General features: G+C 45.0%; 1 protein-coding gene across 3 annotated transcripts in view; it reads left to right on the forward strand.

The window, feature by feature from the left end:
- Positions 1–17,797, forward strand: part of Ablim3 (actin binding LIM protein family member 3) — a 113,850-nt gene that overhangs the window by 44,568 nt on the left and 51,485 nt on the right. For all 3 annotated transcript variants that reach the window (XR_007594593.1, XR_007594592.1, XM_050157912.1), the window contains 2 exons: positions 12,894–13,077; positions 14,717–14,829. Coding sequence is in view for 1 of the 3 variants with exons in the window: in XM_050157912.1 (XP_050013869.1) it covers positions 12,894–13,077; positions 14,717–14,829 (297 nt within the window). In the remaining 2 variants the exon portion in view is untranslated. The remainder of the gene's footprint in view (positions 1–12,893; positions 13,078–14,716; positions 14,830–17,797) is intronic.

The raw sequence follows: 17,797 nt of genomic DNA on the forward strand, positions 1-17,797 counted from the left end.
AAACACATATATATTTCATATTCTCCAATGTGTTTGTAAAGGCATATATAGAATGTCTTAATTTGTGCAATTTAAATTTTATACTTATATTGAGAATTGGCAAAGTCTTTAGTGCAGTTGAGCCATACAGTATTTTGGTGAGTGACTACTTTTACATCTCAGAAACTGGGGGCAGGACAGAAAATCAAAACAACAAAGATGTCCTAAGGGAGGGATGTGTCGTGTGTCTCTTTAATGGATGTTCTGAAGAGAGTGTGAGCAGTTACCTTTTGCTCCTAACAAAATGTAACTGCGGACCGGACCAGTGCCTGCACATGGCTTCTCGCTTCCAGCAGGCTGGCCTGGCCTCCTTCATGTGGTGGTGTCGGATCTCCAAGCAGAAGAGGATACACTTCAGTAATCAAGACCTTTCACACCCCAGCTTGGGCCATGCTTGTTAATGTCCTACTGTTGACAAAAACAAGCCAATAGCCAAGCCAGACTCAAGCTCCTGGAGAAACTTTGCCTCTTGTGGGGAAATCTGAAGCCTCAGATCTCAAGGGTGTGAATGCAGAGAAGGGACTCATTTGACCACATCCACAATCCCCAAAAGGCGGTATAGAGTCTCCTTTGACAAAGATTTCAAGGAGGAAAATAGACCATTATTTTTTTCTGAATATTTCTAGGTCAGCTGCTTGGAGGTAAAACAAATGGCAGGATTTGGGTTTCCTTCCCTAACAAGTAAGGAGATTCGCTGCCTTCAATAGGCAATTCTGAAATGTCTACCCAGGCCCCTTGCAACTCTCCCGACACGCTGTCCTGTGCTGAGATAAAAGGAAGGAACCGGCAGAGGTCAGAAGCAGTCAGTGGAGCTGGTGGTGGAACAGCCAGGGCCAGATTTCATCCCAATGGTTTGTGCAAAGCCTTGGGGACATCAAGCTTCAGTGGATCATAGAGAGAAACAGACCATGCTGGAGCCACCAACGCTGGGATATAATAGGAAACCATACAGCAGAGGTCCTGCCAAGGGCCTGCTCGCAGTGCATCATGGGAAAAATGGCTCTCAAACAACAGCAAAGAGGATAGCAAGGAAGCTTGCCTACTGGATACAAGGGACTGAAATGTCTATGCAGCTGTTGAGAATCCATCCTTTACATGATTCATGGATGATACTCATTACTGTGTATACATTTTATCACTCAAGGTATATTTTTAGTTTCTATAAATAATTTTATTTTCAGTATGCCTTGAATAGAAATGAAAGCCCAACAGGTCCCTACAAAGCAAATTGAAAAAGTGTTAATAAACACACAGAAACACACCAGAAAACTAACTCTAAGGCAAGGTGGTGCATGAAACTTCACAGGAGAGGGGCTTGACTAAAAGTAAGATGAGTGCTAAGCGAGGAAAAAAAAAAAGATCTAATAATGGGAGGAAAAATCTAAACAACCAAAAGTCTCACCAACAGTTGAGCAGCCTAGCACCTGAAAGGTGGAGGCTTCAGATATCAGGCCAGAAACAAAACAACTACAAAATAAAACAAAAATCCAAAATGAGAGGGTGAAGGCAAAGGACCAGGAGTTGGAGGTCATCTGGGCTACATTAAGTCTGGGGCCAGCTTCAGGGATATGAGCCCTCTCAGAAGAGAACGCGGAAAGCTGCAACCAGGCACCTGTCAGTGAGGGTCTGCAGAAGGCCTCCTCTAGAGATTCAGGAATCCTTGGAGATTAGTGACATACCAATTCTGCCTTGTTACTCAGATGCCGAGCCTCCTTAACATTCCCAGAACTTCCAGGAGCCAGGGGGTATGGTTGTTGCGGGAAGACTCCCACCTGGACCCACACTCAGGCCCCATTAAAAGCAACTGTGCTCGCTCGCCAGCAAGGAGGCCTTCTTGGGTGGATGGAGAGGGCCCTGGTTCTCCATCCTTGTTGTAGGCACTGGCAGTAAAATGACTAGTAAAAGGTAGAGCCAGAGGCTGAGCTGGGTAGGGTAGGAGGAGGGCTCAATTGTGAGCTAGCAGAGCCAGGCTGACCAGGATAAGATAGAGCGCATGCTCCGTGGCGCCCTTCTGCTTCTGTTTGTGCTCGCACCATTAGAACTAAGTCTCAACTTGCTCCTCCAGGTTGAGTCTGGTGTCCAGGACCTTGCAAGCCTCCCAGTCAGAGTAGGGGGGCACGCTGAAGAGTTTCTTCAGTGACTGGTCCTGCTCAAAGGTAGTATTGATGGCTTAGTGTATGAGGGGGCAGGGAATGCCGAGGCGCCTCCATCTTGATGGTAGATCAGATCAGATGGGTTCAGGTATTTTCCAGAGTCAGAGATTTAAAACGAAGTTTCACACTTGACAAACAGTAAAAGCAAATAATAATCCTTTCGGAAGAAGCTCAGCTTTATGCCAGACCTCAAAGAATTAACATAGAAAAAATGAGTAACTCGGAGACAAAAATGCGAATCGTGGAGGAGAGAAATGACAGAATCGGTGGAGACTAGACTGTTACGTATTAGAATAGACATTATCTATGGCAGTCTAACAGAACTCTGCAGGGAAATATAAAAGATGCAGCCTACACGCATCAGAATGAAACCTCAGATCATCAAACATAAAGCGGTAATCTCAAAAGTAACCAGAAATCAGAGACGGATCATCTGCATCTGAATGGCGGATAGGGTGACAGTTGATGCTCTCACATCAACAAGCAAGCGAGAAAGCAGTAGGATGTTCTTTCGTGGAGTGGAAGAAAAAAAATCATCAAAGTAGGGTAATGTATTCATAGAAACCATTGTTTTAGAACAAAGGCAACCCAACATATAATGTCATACTTGCTGGTGAAAGACTAAAATTTTCCCTGTATGATAAAGAACAAGATAGGAATGTCTGATCTTACCACTAATGCTCAATGAAATACTGGGTTAGGCAAGAAAATTAAATTCAAAAGGATATAAGTTGAGAAGAAAGGAGCTGGGGTGGGTGGTTGCACATGCCTTTAATCCCAGCACTTAGGAGGCAGAGGCAGGAGGATCTCTGTGAGTTTGAGGCCAGCCTGGTCTACAAGTGAGTTCCAGAATAGCCAGGATTGTTACATAGAGAAACCCTGTCTCAAAAACCAGAGAGAGAGAGAGAGGATGAAAATGGTTTCTATTGCAAATAACATGATCTCATGTATAGCCAAACCTATGTGATGCATGAAAAAATTATTAGAAGTGATAAATAAAATGTTTCAGAACACCAGATCAATATTCCAAACCATTTGTGTGTCTATGCACTGGCAATGAATAATCTGAAAGTAAATTTGAGAGAGCTAGAGATGTAATAGCTCAGCAGTAGAGCGCTTGCCTAGCATACAACAGGTCCTGAGTTCAATTCCCAGCACTGCTAAAAAACAAAACAAAGTTGAGGAAACAATTGAGACTGGTGAAATGTCTCAGTGGGCAAAGGCACTTGCCCACAGACCTGCCAACCTGAGTTCAATCCCTGGAACCCACATGGTGGAAGGAGAGCTGATTCCCATAAGGCGTTCTCTGACCTCCACACATGCACGGTGTCATGCATATACACGCACATGCAACACAGAGTAAATACAGTTTTTAAATATCCTACTTACAATAGTAAAAATATACAAACAAATACAACGAAAAATAAAAATTATGACAGTTAGAAAATGCTAAAGCACACAGAAAGCCATTCCGTCCTCATGAATTAGACTATAATGCTGCCAAGATAGCTCGAGTTCACCTGGGTCAACATAATAGAATGTCTAGTCCCCTCCAGTTGCCACAACAATACATTAACTATGTGGCTTAAAAACAGAAATTTGTTTTTTGACATTTCTGAAAAATTATTAGTATAAAATCAGGACATGTTGGGCTTTAATGAGGACTCCTCCTGGCTTGGTAGCCACCATAGTAAGTCTCTCTGCATGGTAGAGAGAAGGTAATAGGAGGGAGGGGGAGAGAGCTCTTTATACAGGGACTAATACCACTGCTTACACAGGGCTCTACTCTCAAGGCCCCATCTAAACCTAATTATCCTATGGCAACTACACCCCCAGATGCCATCAGGGCAGAGGGGAAAGCTTCCGCATATGCACTTCGAGACAGCATAAATCAGTCCATAAAATTCACATCAATTTACAAAGAGCAAACAATGAAAACGAACACTGAGGACCCGCACTTCTCACTTTTCAAACTTGCCACGAATAAAGCTAATAACCGTGCGGTGTGGTGATAGCACAGGGATTGGTATACCAATTGATAGAATAGAATCACGTGTCCAGAAATAAACCTTCATATTTATGGCCAGTTTATTTTCAACAAGGGTGCTAAAATAATTCAATAGAGAAAAACGGGTCTTTCTATAAACAGTTCCAGGAAAACTGAATATTCACAGACAAAAAAAAAAGACAGAAAATAGACTGTTTCATACAAGCATATAAAAATTAACTCAAAATTATTCAAAGACAAACATATGGGCTAAACTGTAACATTTTAAAGAGATAATAGATGAATAAATTGTTGTGACCTTGAGCATGGTACCAGCTTCTCAGACATTATAAAAAGGAGACTCAGCAGAGAAAAAAAAAAACAGGCAAATTAAACATCATCAAAGCTTAGTTTTATGCCCCAAAATACACCCCTGGTTTTTTTCTTTTTTGAGACAAGGTCTCATTTTGTAGCCCTGGCTATAACTCGCTATCTAGATAAAGCTGACCTCGAACTCGCAGATATCCACCTGCCTCTGCCTCTCAAGAGCTGGGATTAAGGAGTAAGCAACCATGCCTGACTTAAGTACACCCTTAAGAATGTGAACAGATAATGCTGCTAGGATAGCTTGAATTTCAATTGGATCAACATAATGCAATGTCAAGTCACCTCCAGTTGTCACAACAATACCATTGACTGAGTGACTTAAAAACAGAAAATTTTTTGACATTTCTGAAAAAATTAATAGTACAAAATCAGGACATGTTGGTCTTTAATGGGGACTCTTCCTGGCTTGCAGGAAGCCACCATAGTAAGTCTTTCTGCTTGGTAGAGAGAAGGTGGATAGGAAGGGAAGGAGAGAGAGAGAGAGAGAGCTCTTTATACAGGGACTAATACCACTCCTTACAGGGCCCAAATGTAAGAAAAAATTACTTATTAGATATCTAATCAAACACTTTGCTCAAGCTATGTAAGGAATTTTTATAATGTAATGATAAAAATGTTAACCCAGTGTCAAAATGGACCAAGGAAATGACATCTCTCCAAAGAAGTTATGCAAATATCCCATAAAAAATGCTTAATATCATTAGAATCCAAAGGCAGCAAATCAAACCACAGTGCACACAAGTTACCATACAAAGGATGGCTAAAATCAGACAATCCCAATACAAGTGTTGAGGAGGATGCAGAGACACTGTGACCCTTGGTACTGTTGGTGGGAACAGAAACAATTGTGCTGTCTTAGAGACTGTCTGACAGTTCCTCAGAAGGTTACATCAAGCCTAGAATTCAAAATTCCACTCCTGGGTGATTTTCATTTTAAGAAAAAAATGAAAGCAGAGTCTGAGGAAATGATTACCAAAAGTGAAGACGGGATCCCCCAAGCCCATGTAAAATGCAGCTACTCCAAGTGGTGGCAATGATTACCAAAAGTGAAGACGGGATCCCCCAAGCCCATGTAAAATGCAGCTACTCCAAGTGGTGGCAAGATGGGAAGGGGAGACAGGTGGACTCCTAGGAGCTCATGAACCAGCTAGCCTGCCTTGTGCAGGCCAAACAAAAGCTAGAAGACAATTAAGGAGCAACAGCCAAGGTTGCCCTTTGACCACCACACCTGTGCCATACACACAGGGACTGACGTCCCCTACATACACAAATGCATACACATGTGCACATACAAAATCAGGTGAAAATGTTTTCACTCAAAGTATTAGACATGATACTACAACTACTCTTAGTAGTTGAACAAAAGGGACTATCAAATATCCATCAGCTGATGAACTCATAAATAAAATACATTTTGTCTATACAATAAAATATTACTCAGCAATAAACAGGAATGAAATACATTCTCCAACGTTAAGAAACCTTTGGAACATGCAGGAAAGACTACACAAATACACATTTCAGTCTGCATATATGAAATAGTCAGAATAAGCAAGATTACTGGGTGGAAGCAGTTGAAGAAATGTAAGTACTGATTTTAATGGGTGTATGGTGTATTTTGGATGTGAAGAAAATACCAAATATACTAAAGTATACTAAATATGACTGAGTTATACATTTTAAATAGCTGAATTTTATAGCATGGAATTGTGTGTCATTAAGACTGCTCAAAGAACATTTTTAGGCAAAAACTGGATTTGGTTTTCAACAGGCCCTCATGAACTGAAATTTTGGAGTGTGTTCTGTAGGCAGAAGGGAAGGGACCCTGAGATGGAAGAAAAGAGAGATGCAAGATGCAAAGGTTAGCAAAATCTTGATGGAAAATAGAAAACACTTAGCAGTGATAAGAGGAAAAGATATGATGTATAAAATACTTATGGTAGAAAATGTTAAGTGGTAAAAGAAAACAGCAATATCCCTAAATAATCATAACAGGAAACGAAATTTGAACATAAGTGAGCCAAATACCCCACTCTAAAAGTGAGTCTTTGGAAAACAACAGGAAGGGAAGAGTAGACAGAAAACACAGATGAAGAAAGCCAAAGTGAGTTCTCTACAAAAACAAATTAAATAGACAACGTGACTGAAAAAGCACTTATGTAGGAAGGAGAAATAGGCAAACGTTAAAGCACTAAGATGCTGCATGCGCTGCCATAGTGGAAACACATGCTCCCAACAGTTCAGAACAACAGATTGCAAAACCTGGGTTAAAAAACTGATCCTGTCAAAGCGAAACTTACTAAAAGTTACTTTAAAAAAAATGTTTAAAACTGAGTGATCCTGTAGTTCCCTAAGATATTAAACCACTAGAGCTGTAGTTAAAACCTCTTTGCAAAAGAAAAGGAGGGTCAGTAGCAAAGAACTGGATAAATGGACTATCTTAAGTTTGCAAAGCTCTGACGAAGAGATGTATCAAGACAGTGGTAGTCAATGGTCAATTCTATCCCCACCCCAAACCATAAAAGTGCAATGAACCAAGCATCTATTGGCTCTTCTAGACTTAACTATCAAGCCACAGAAGTATAAAGAGGGGAACAGGTTAATCAGAGCCACAAGGTACAGCCACCAAAACCAAGCTTTAGGGACCTTCAGAGGACAGGTGACCCACTGGAAAGATGGCTCAGTGGTTTAGAGCACTAGTTGCTCTTGCAGACCAGGATTTGGTTCCTAGCGCCTACACAACCATCTGTAACTCCAGTTCTGGAGGATCTGATGCCTCTTCTCACCTCTGAGGACACCAGGCATGCACGTGGTACACAGACATACATGCAAGCAGAACACCCATACATACAAAATAACATAAATGCATCAAAAAAATTAATTTAAGATAACAGTGCCATACTGGATAAATTATCAATATAAAGCAATTCTAGTATATTCTATGAAGTTTCCCATGGAAATTAAGAGTCTGTTAAAATTGTATTCTTGGCAAAAGGTCTGTGCCACATCCCTGAAAATCAACAGCAGAGCCAAGGGCCTGCCCTACCAGCCTTCACCATTTATTGTTAGTGTGTATGTTACTGACACACGGGGGCGTGGTCTAAGGACCTGTAGATAGGCCAGCAGAACTGAATATAGAACCAGAACAAAGCACACAAGGAAACAGGTCTGTTGCTAATCACTGGAGAACAATTAAGCTGCTTCATAAACAACACAGACGTGATTGATTCTCCATGTGGGGGGAAACCGAATCCCTACCGTATAGCCCTCACTAATGTCGATCCCAGACGGGTGGACTGCAGCCATATGGCGAGCACAACCAAACTTCTAGAAAACAACATCGAGGCATCCTTTTAGGGTTTCAGAGTAGGGAAGCATTTCTTAAATGGGATACAGAGCGTTCGAGCCATGAAGAAAACAATGGGAAATTGATAGCGTAAAAACTGAGGTTGTGTGCCAGAGTCTCCGTGATAAAGCTCATGGCTGAGCATCTTCAGGACACATGTTGCTCTGGGTAATTTTAACAGTTAATTTGTCACAATATAGAATCACCTCAGAGGGGGTCACAGTGAGGATCTGTCTAGATCAGGTTGGCCTGGGGCTATGTCTATGGGGTTTGTCTTGATTGTTAATTGACCTGGATAGACATATCCAGCATGTGGGAGACACCAATTCTTGGGTGGACCCTGTATATGAGTGAAGAATACTCACGGACTACTTAGTCCTGGGTACTAAGCACAGGCAAGCTGGGAAAGGCGGGTGCATTTTGTTCTCTCTGCTCTTGACTGTGGATGTGATTATGTTTGTGATGCTGCCTGGGCACCTGACTTGACTCCTCCACAGTGATGGACCATGACCTGGAGTTGTAAGCTAAATAAACTCTTTCTCACACACACACCCGGGGGGGGGGGGGGTAAAAATCTGAGGATGTGACTTCATCCGAAGACATAAAGAAGACCGGAACTACAGGTGTTGACGGTGGCAAATGAAAGGGATTCATTTCTGAGCTAAAACACCGCTTAAAGCTTCAGTGGGTGAAAGATTTTAGCCTTTTTGCCAGGCAAGAAACACAAATGGCCATAAACATAGGAAAATATTCTCGAATTCACTAATCATCAGGAAAATGAAATTTAAAGTCGTGCTCTGGTACCATTTCACGTATGTCGTGTTGAAAACTCAGGTCTCCCCAAGTATTTATTGGTGGGAATGAGGAACCATGGAATCTGCTGGTGGGAACATCGATGGAGAAAAAGAAGGGAAAACTAGAAGGCAGATAGCGAGGCTCATAACAGCAGTGTCGTAGGAGCAGCACTTGCCAACGCTGGTTCCCAGCCATGCGACAGCCTCTGCAGCTGCATCCACCCACGTGACTTTTACACAGCCCCCAGAGACTGAGCAAGCACAGGATACACGCAAAAGGGTCCAGCCGTGACAACCTCAGACACAGGCTGTACTAAGTGACCCGTTATGTGTGGATATATCATAAATGGTAGCCTACAAAGTAAAGGGTTAATAAAAATCCAATCAGTGACCTGCATACACGCAAAAGGGTCCAGCCGTGACAACCTCAGACACAGGCTGTACTAAGTGACCCGTTATGTGTGGATATATCATAAATGGTAGCCTACAAAGTAAAGGGTTAATAAAAATCCAATCAGTGACCTGCGGAAAGGGGGCGCTATTGGGGGCTACAGACAGGTTTCTCAGGTGCAGAGAATGTCCTAGTTCAGAAACTTGGGTCAGGCATGTAGGTACAAATTTGAATTATTCCTTAAACTGTACAGATGTATTTCTCTCCATGTTACATATTTCACAATTAAAATGTTTTAAATATTGAATTAGATTGCCCTCCAGGTCCTTCTAACTATAATCTTGAAATTTCATAAAATCTAGTCTTGACCGTCTTGATTTCTCTGGCAGAGTCCTAGACCCAGCATCTCCCTAGTAACAAGCTAGCCCCTCACCTCACAAAGGAGCTACAGAAGAGGGAGGGAACTTTAAAACTATGCAACACCTGAGATGTCCATTTCTCTTGGGCATCCGCTGTGGCTGTGTGTGAGAGCGACTTCCAGGCAGTGTGTCCAGAGATAACATTCATGTGCATTTTCCACAAGCATTTTTAACCGGGTAATCTGCCTTTCTTACTGCCCAGCCATATGATCTGCTTTGGTTTTGTGTTTATCTTTGAGTGGAGGAGAAAAAAACAGAGTGTGTGTGTGTCTCCCCAAGTAGAGGTCAGAGGTCACTTTCTACCTTGTTCATACATACTCCAGGCTAGCTGTCTCTACCTCCCATTTCAAGTAAGAGTGCTAGGGTTACAAATGTGCTCCACTGGGCTGGCTTTACATGGGTTCTGAGTATCCAAACTCAGGTCCTCCTGCCTGGGGAGCAGTAGCTTTACCCAGAGTCATCTCCCCAGACCCAAGTAATTGTTTTTTTTTTTTTTTAAATCATCAGACTTTTTCATGTGGTGTGTATGCACGTGCGCGTGCATGTGCGTGCGTGGGCAGGCATAATGGCTATCCAGGCGTGCTCATTCTCACGTAGCCATATGTGTAAGGCTCCGCCTGGCCTCATCCGTACCTGCTGCACCGCTCCTTTTTGCTCCTTGCCCCCCATCCCTACTCCCTACTGTATTTCCAGGAGTCCCTAAGATTCTTATCAACTTTTACATCCTTCCTACCAGAAACTTCCTCCTCAAGCTCCTTGGAGGAAATGAAGGAACTGATTGTTCCGAGTTTTCTCATGGCCTCCTGGTTTTCTCCGCTGGGAGAGATGACTCTGGAGGTGGAGCTGGCAGAGAAAACAAAGGAGAAAAAAAAAAAAAGAAGGGAAAAACAGGAGCTGTTTCCAATGAGGTAGTAGGCCATGACCCAACTAATTCCATGAAGCAATTGATCTACCACCTGCGTGCCCAGAACAGCCTGTGCTCTGCTTCTGCCTGCTCCCAAGGCCAGGTATTGTTTGAGAGGACGGATTTTCACGGTGCCTGAAAATTGAGCCCTTCCTGGCTTCCTGTCACCACTGTCTCCACCATCCGCCCAGCAAGACTTCAGACTGAATTCAAAATGCTCAGACACACAGCAAGCCCCAAGTTCTTCTCATGGGCCCACAGGAGGTAGTTCTAAAATGTCAGCCTTTTCAGTTTGCACAGAAATAAACTGAGGCCCCAGGAAGGAGAAGGCCAGGTTCATGGCCATCCAGAGACTTAGTGGCAAGGATGAGACTAGGGCCTGGTGATCTGATTCCCGGGTGAGCCCATCCCCCACTGTCTGTTAAGCCTGCTGCCAGCCTACAGAAGCAAGCAAAACACTTGCGAGGCGTGTTTGCTCACCTCTGAAAGGCTCTCCCATTTCCAGCCCGGCTCCTTTTGCAGAACTCTCAGTAATGAAATAGTGTTTGCTGAGGTGATGTCACCCATGAAAAGCTGGCTCCGCAGATCGACGGGCTTGGAAACTATTCTGTTAATTATCCTACCACTGGCCAGGCTTGAGAGCCGCCTTGTAGCCACCCAAATCCTCAGGGAACGGGTGCCAAAAGCCAGAGTACCTGCCGGGTACTGTACAGAGAACTGTAACTCTTTAGGTTAGCTGTGTTGTCAAGGCCTTTTCCACCCAATGGCAGCCCATGTGGAAACCCAGGCTACCAGACAGTCTCCAGATAGGTGCAGACCAGGGGAACTAGACACGGGACCCAGGGGCCTGTCCAGTTGCCTTCCTTTGATTCCTGACTGACCCATTCTGCTTTGGGCTGAACTGGCGTCTTCTTCTGCTTGCTGCGGTTTCATTGTCTCTGAGACTCTTTCGTTCCCATGGAAGAAACAGCCTCTTTCCGTAGCTTATCACGTTCGTTTCATAAATGAACTTCCTATTGGGGAATCTTATTCCCACACAGCAGATTTCTTTGATGGGGCTTTGCTCCCCCATGAATTTGGTTGTTCAGATACCTATGCATCCACCTGTTTTCCTCCTACCTAACTGTTCTTTATTTCCAATACAGTTGCCAGGCAGGAGAACGCTTCCCAGTCAATATCGGCTTGATTTCTCTGAGTCCCGTGGCCAAAGTGTGCGTTGTTTTCAGCAATAGGTAGAGCCATCGAGTTCTGGTGGCTGGCCAAGAGCAATGGCAAAAGCCAGCATTGTTTTGTGGTCTCTGGGATATCTCGCCTCACCCCTAGGACCCCCAGCCCAGGAGCTATCCCACATATGCAAAACCTGAACTTCTTTTTTTTTAAATATTTATTTATTTATTATATTATGTGTATAGCATTCCTTCCACATGTGCCTGCAAGCCAGAAGGGGGCACCAGGTCTCATTATAAATGGCTGTAAGCCACCATGTGGTTGCTGGGAATTGAACTCAAGACCTCTGGAAGAGCAGTCAGTGCTCTTAACCTCTGAGCCATCTCTCCAGCCCCAAAACCTGAACTTCTTAAACGGGACTGTTACCTTCCTCCGAGTGGGCTGAAACCATCTTTTCCTGCGTGCCTTCCCTTCACTCCCTCAGACTCTGCTGTGTCCCAGTCCCACCGGGTACATCTGTGCCTGGCGGCTTCCTGAGTCTGTGCTCTGTTGTGTTTCATGTTGTCCGTGCTTCACGTGGACACCACCTGAGCCAAGGGTCCTCTTATAGTTCCTCCCTCCACACTGATCCGGTTTCTTCCTTTTCCCCACTGTCTGTACCAATGCAATGGCCACATCACCCATAATGCATGACACTGTCTCTCTGGAGACACATTTGCCTCTTTGCAGTTCAGGGATTGTGTATTTTGCATCCATGCCTAGAAACAAACCAACCCTGATATTGTCTGCAGCAAGAACCAACCAGACACCTCACATTTGCCATCCCATTGCCAACCCAAATTATCTCCTCTTAAGGATTTGGAGCCGGCAATCTCCACATTGCTCTTGACCTGGTGGAGAGTCAGGCATATAGCAGCCTCCCAGGGGATTTTTTTTTTCAACGAGTGTTGCTTTCTCAGATTCATGATACCACCAGCTCCGTGGCATGTTGAGAGTCCCAAGGCCTTGAAATTCAGTGTGTTGAAAAGACTGTACAATAGCCGTGATCCCCAAGGAATATACGTCAGTAGCAACTGAGTTGTGTGCAAACCCAGGCCTGGGAGTCCAAAGCAGACTCACACATCTACCTCTGAAGAGCGCTATATGATCTAATGCAGATGACCCAAAGGCCCGTGAGCTCTGACATGTCACCACCCTATGGCTCCTGATAATAAAGTCAGACACCAGCCTTTCCCCCAGGAAGGACCTTCTGCCTACCGATTCTCCCAGACTCAACTTGCACTGTTTCTTCCCTTGTTCCTCCAAGTGTGCGGTTGCGGCCTGGCCCAGTCGGGTTTCTTCTTCAAGAACCAGGAGTACATCTGCACCCAGGACTACCAGCAGCTCTACGGTACCCGCTGTGATAGCTGCCGGGACTTCATCACGGGTGAGGTCATCTCCGCGCTGGGCCGCACCTACCACCCTAAGTGCTTCGTGTGCAGCTTGTGCAGGTGAGTACCCCAGGGGACCAGGGATACTGGGTAGGCCCCAGAGGAGAGGAAGACATGGCCTTCTCCAGGCAACTCAGGAGCATATAGGCCTTATATTAGGCCCTGGGTTTCTGGAAACTTGAGGATGGACTGCTCTGGTAGGGCCGCAGGTTTCAAAACGTCCGGCAGCTAGATCCCATCTTGTCCCATGTAGTCTGATGTAAAGCACTGGTTTGACCTATGATGACAGCAGGAAAAGGATCCAAACACCATGATCAGCAGCATTTCATTTCCCAAGAAAACCACCAAGGACCTTAGCCCTCAGAAATTAGTCTGGAAGCCAAGAAGCTATCTGGCTCAGGCTTCTACACCCTCATCCTCAGGCAGCACAAGGATGTCTGCCGATAGCCTTCCTCCATCCTCCCAACACTATCTCTGGCTGAAAGAATGACCCCAGTATCTGGCCTCATCTGTGTAAGCCTCAGTAGTGGAGGTCAAATCCACTGCAGCCTCGTTGGTTTTGTGAAGATGACAGACAGGGTGTGTGCAGACACCTGTGGCCGGTGACCGGCCTGCGCTGTGCCTGCTTTTCCCACTGTGACAGCCGTCCAACCGCTCTCAGGACGGCTCCTCCTCTGCCCACTTCCCTGCCAGACAGCTCAACCACGTGTTAATTTAGCAATGCGCACCAAGGCCCTGCCGCATGCCAAGCAACACATTAAGGAGATGGAAACAAAATGAAGGCAACCTCAGCCCTGCCCACAAATGTGTTAAAATTTAATGGCCATCTCTGATTAAGTCATAAGCAAAATATGATTTGAGTACATGTGTATTTTTATTTGGGAAAAGAAAGTATTGATTAATTATTTTCCCCTGTAAAATCATCATTGGTTAGTTGCCAAATAGAGTAACCAGTTAGAATTTCTGACTAATGGCTGTGTAAAAATAATAACAAATCAGAACAGTGAGGATATAATTACCCTAATTCCCACCCCAGATTTCCCTCCAAGTATCCCAAGTTGCTGATAAAAAAAAACAAGTGGGGCCACTTGCTAGGACCTAAACTCAGAGCGCACGCATGTGACAGGTACCCCACGCCACATAAGCAAAAGCAGCCACTCAACTTTGTTGGCGGTACTGGAGATCTGTGAGTCCTTTATCATTGGCTGGGCAGGCAGATGTATGAGCTTGAGACCCCCTGCCTGGAGAAACTGAACAAACACAGAGGAGGAGGCGGGAGTGGTGTGTGGAGAATGATAATCTTCTCATTAGGAAGAGTGTTTTAAGAACTGTCCATATAGCGAAAAGGAGGAATTGGCAACTTTGGGGCCCACGTGGTCTCTTGATACATAGAGATAGGACAAATACTTTGAGCAGTGGGGTTGCCTCTCCATTACAGCTGGGGAGCATGCGCTCACAGCCACAGTATAACTTACCGCTGTCACGTGATATAAATAGCCTAACGCATCATCCGGTTCTGGCCCCCTAGTTCCTGAGTGCTTTAGCCAGACTGTTGTTCTGAATGGCACTTGCCCTGCTGGATGCTTTAGAAAGCAAGCTACACATCTTAGAGAATACCCAAGCCCAGGCTTTGCCAGTCAGCAGTAGCCACAGGAACTTCAGGAAGGAGAAACCGACTCTCTTCCTCATTTCCTTGCAGGAAGCCTTTCCCGATTGGAGACAAGGTGACGTTCAGTGGTAAAGAGTGTGTCTGCCAGACGTGCTCCCAGTCCATGACCAGCAGTAAGCCCATCAAGATCCGCGGACCAAGCCGTGAGTCCTCCCCACAGGCACCTGTCTATGAGCGCTGTCCTCCCAAGGACTCTGTCCTGGAGGGAAGCAGGGGAGGGTCCCACCCTCCATGGATACTGAAGCATGACCCAGTTAACATACAGCCCAGACACAGGCTCCACAGCACAACTCAGGGAAGATGGGTTACTTAACTATATGTGGTGATGCCCGAGCCACCTGCCAGCTACTTGAGTAGCTCTTTTCCAGGACGAGCTGGGTTCCTGGTCCTATGTACCAAGGGCTCTGCACCACGGTTGATCAGGTGTTTTGTTACCAGTAGTTCTTAATTTTTAGAAGCTCCATTAAGCAGTTGCAGTTAAAGCTCATGAAAGAAGTCAGGAATGCCCTGGGAATAAACCCTACGGGCTGTGCTGGTGCCTCGCGGAGTATGACTCCAAGACCACTGTGTCAGCCTTGTGGATCATCAGCTTGTGAAAAGACAGATTTCTGGGCTCATCTTGAACCTGAGAGAATGGGATCTGGTGCTATCATTCTGCGTGAGCTTTGTGGGTGATTCCTCAGCTGTCCCTAAGGTTGAGAATAACATCTTGTCATGAGAAAGGCATCCACCATGCCCAAATAATGGTATATTTTATCAAGCCACAGATTTGAGGGGCAAGTATAGATTGAGAGTTGAGAGTGCGTCTTAGAGCAGTTCTATGCTACGCTGCACAGTCCATCCATTCAAGTGTGTGTGTAGTGGCCAGATGTTTACATCACTGTTCCTAGATGCCCTTAAAGAGCTGTGGGCTGCCTGCCTGTACCCGCAAGCACACACAGACCCAGCCCCCTGGTTCTCCTAAGCCACACTAGCTCCAGTGATCTTTCATGTTATATGACACCCTGGCTGGCCCCATCAAGAGAATCAATGAAAACCCATTAGCCTCCTATGCTGCATTACTGTGTGGGAACAGAGGCAGCCAGCCATGGCACCAGCACAGTCAGCATGCTGCAGATGCATCACACCAAGGAGGGTGAGCCAAGAAGCCTCCGCATCAGCAGCCTTCAGCTCCCAGGGGCTCCATTACAGTCTGCCTAGCCATAGTGGGCTGATGGGAGAGGCAAGGAATGGGCTCCCTCCCATGCCTGCCCTTCCTTTCAGTGGAGTCAGATCCTTTCCTGGGATGTGATGCTCAGGGCTCTTTCTCCAGTGTCCTTGATGATACTCAAGAACAATCTATTGCTCTGGCCAGGTTTTCTCTTGAGGTGGCTGAGTGTGCACTCAGGTAGCTTTCATAACTCTTTGAAATCACGTTCCCATGCCAAAAAGACTGAAGCTTGGGATACGGGCTGTGGCTCTGTGGCTTATCTTCTTTGGAGTCCAGAGGCCAGTGGACTCATGTGTGGAGTACAGAGGGAAGCAAGCTTGAGTTGTGAGGCTGCCAACCTTCTGCAGAAGACAAATGGTCTGGTAGCCTCCCTAAGACTTGATTTCCCCAGCTATGAAATAATAGTGGGCTGCTTTACCATCCTCGCAGGGTGTTGTGCAAAGTGCTGTGTTCCTGCACAGGGATCAAGCTAACATAACTGTTTAGATGCACCTTAGCATGACTACAAATCAGAGGGTTAATTAAAGGGGAAGATTCACCCTGAGTGTGGGCAGCAGCACCCTTTATGCTGGTGAATCCTTTAGGATGTCATCCTTTGAGATGACAAATGGCCCACCGTAACTAGGCTGAAACAACTCAAAACCACAAGCCAAAAGGACTCTTTTCTCCCTTAAATTGTTTTTCTCTGGTATTCGCTTACAGCAATGAGAAAAGCTGGCTTACTCCAAGGTTAATGTAGAAAACACATCAAAGGAGCATTGAGAATAAGATTCCTAGGTCCAGTGTCAATTCTCTCATGTGCATTGTGTGTTTCTGTGTGTATGCACTGTGTGTGCACTGGGGTCTCAGACAAGAAACAGGCTTTATCAACTGAGCGAACGTCTAATATGGGAACATTCTAGAAGAGATTTCTAACAAAGAGATCCTGAAATGTCTCCTCTATAATTTCGCAGATTGGGATAGTGAGAAAAATGAGGGAAAGTTAGGGAATAAAAAGAAAAAACAAGGGAGCACATGGGCAGCTTCCAGGGGAACCAAGGTCTTTGGCTTATCACAGAAATAAAGGCCTTCACCCATGGATCCACAGAGAAGATCTCCTTGAAGTATTTTCTCCCACGATAATCACTAACTGTGCTACAAATGCATGGAATCCCTGGACAGAGGGCACAGAGAATGTCTCCTGAGCACCCAAGGAATAGAGAGAACTAAAGCCAGATCCGAAAGATGGAGAAAAACAAACCAGGGGAAGGGAAATGGACAAAAAACATAGTCTTTTTCTCAAGCTATACGAGCGTGTGAAGTTTCATCTCTGCAGGGTGGATATGTTCTGGAAAAGCAAGAATAATGTTTACTCCGAGGAATATAGTCGTGAACTGTCAAGAGGGAAAAATCAAATTATCTTATAAAAAAAAAAACACCTCCTCATAGATCTCATAAAGAAGAATCGCTAGCAGGAGAAGCACCAAAATTCTCACCACCACCACCATCACCATCACGGTCATTGTCATCATTAGCACAGGTGCCATCACCAACAACTCCTCCATTACCACCATCATCACCACTGCTATTTCACCATCCCCACTTCCAGCCTTTATTCTAGTGCCAGGCCTTGTAATAAAGGAACCGTTAATATCTCATTTAGTCATTACACGTCCACGAAGGCAGTAAGAGTAATTGTTTTAAAAGTAAGAAAACAGAGACTTGAAGATCATAAATGGCTTTTCCGAAGGAGCACCAGTGTGAAGGAGCACCATGAGATCTGGCTCTGAGACTATTCCCTTAACATCCTCCAGCAAGAGTGTGTCTTTCTAAATGGAAAGCCCCCTGTGTTCCTAGACAGGTTGCCTAAAGCAGAATGAGCAACTCACGGTGACTCACGGATCCTGCTTACTTTTGCTGAC

This window comes from Alexandromys fortis, unplaced genomic scaffold (assembly GCF_014885135.2).
Source record: "Alexandromys fortis isolate MF-2015 unplaced genomic scaffold, M_Fortis_MF-2015_v1.1 scaffold_94, whole genome shotgun sequence".
In the NCBI taxonomy this organism is placed as follows: Eukaryota; Metazoa; Chordata; class Mammalia; order Rodentia; family Cricetidae; genus Alexandromys; species Alexandromys fortis.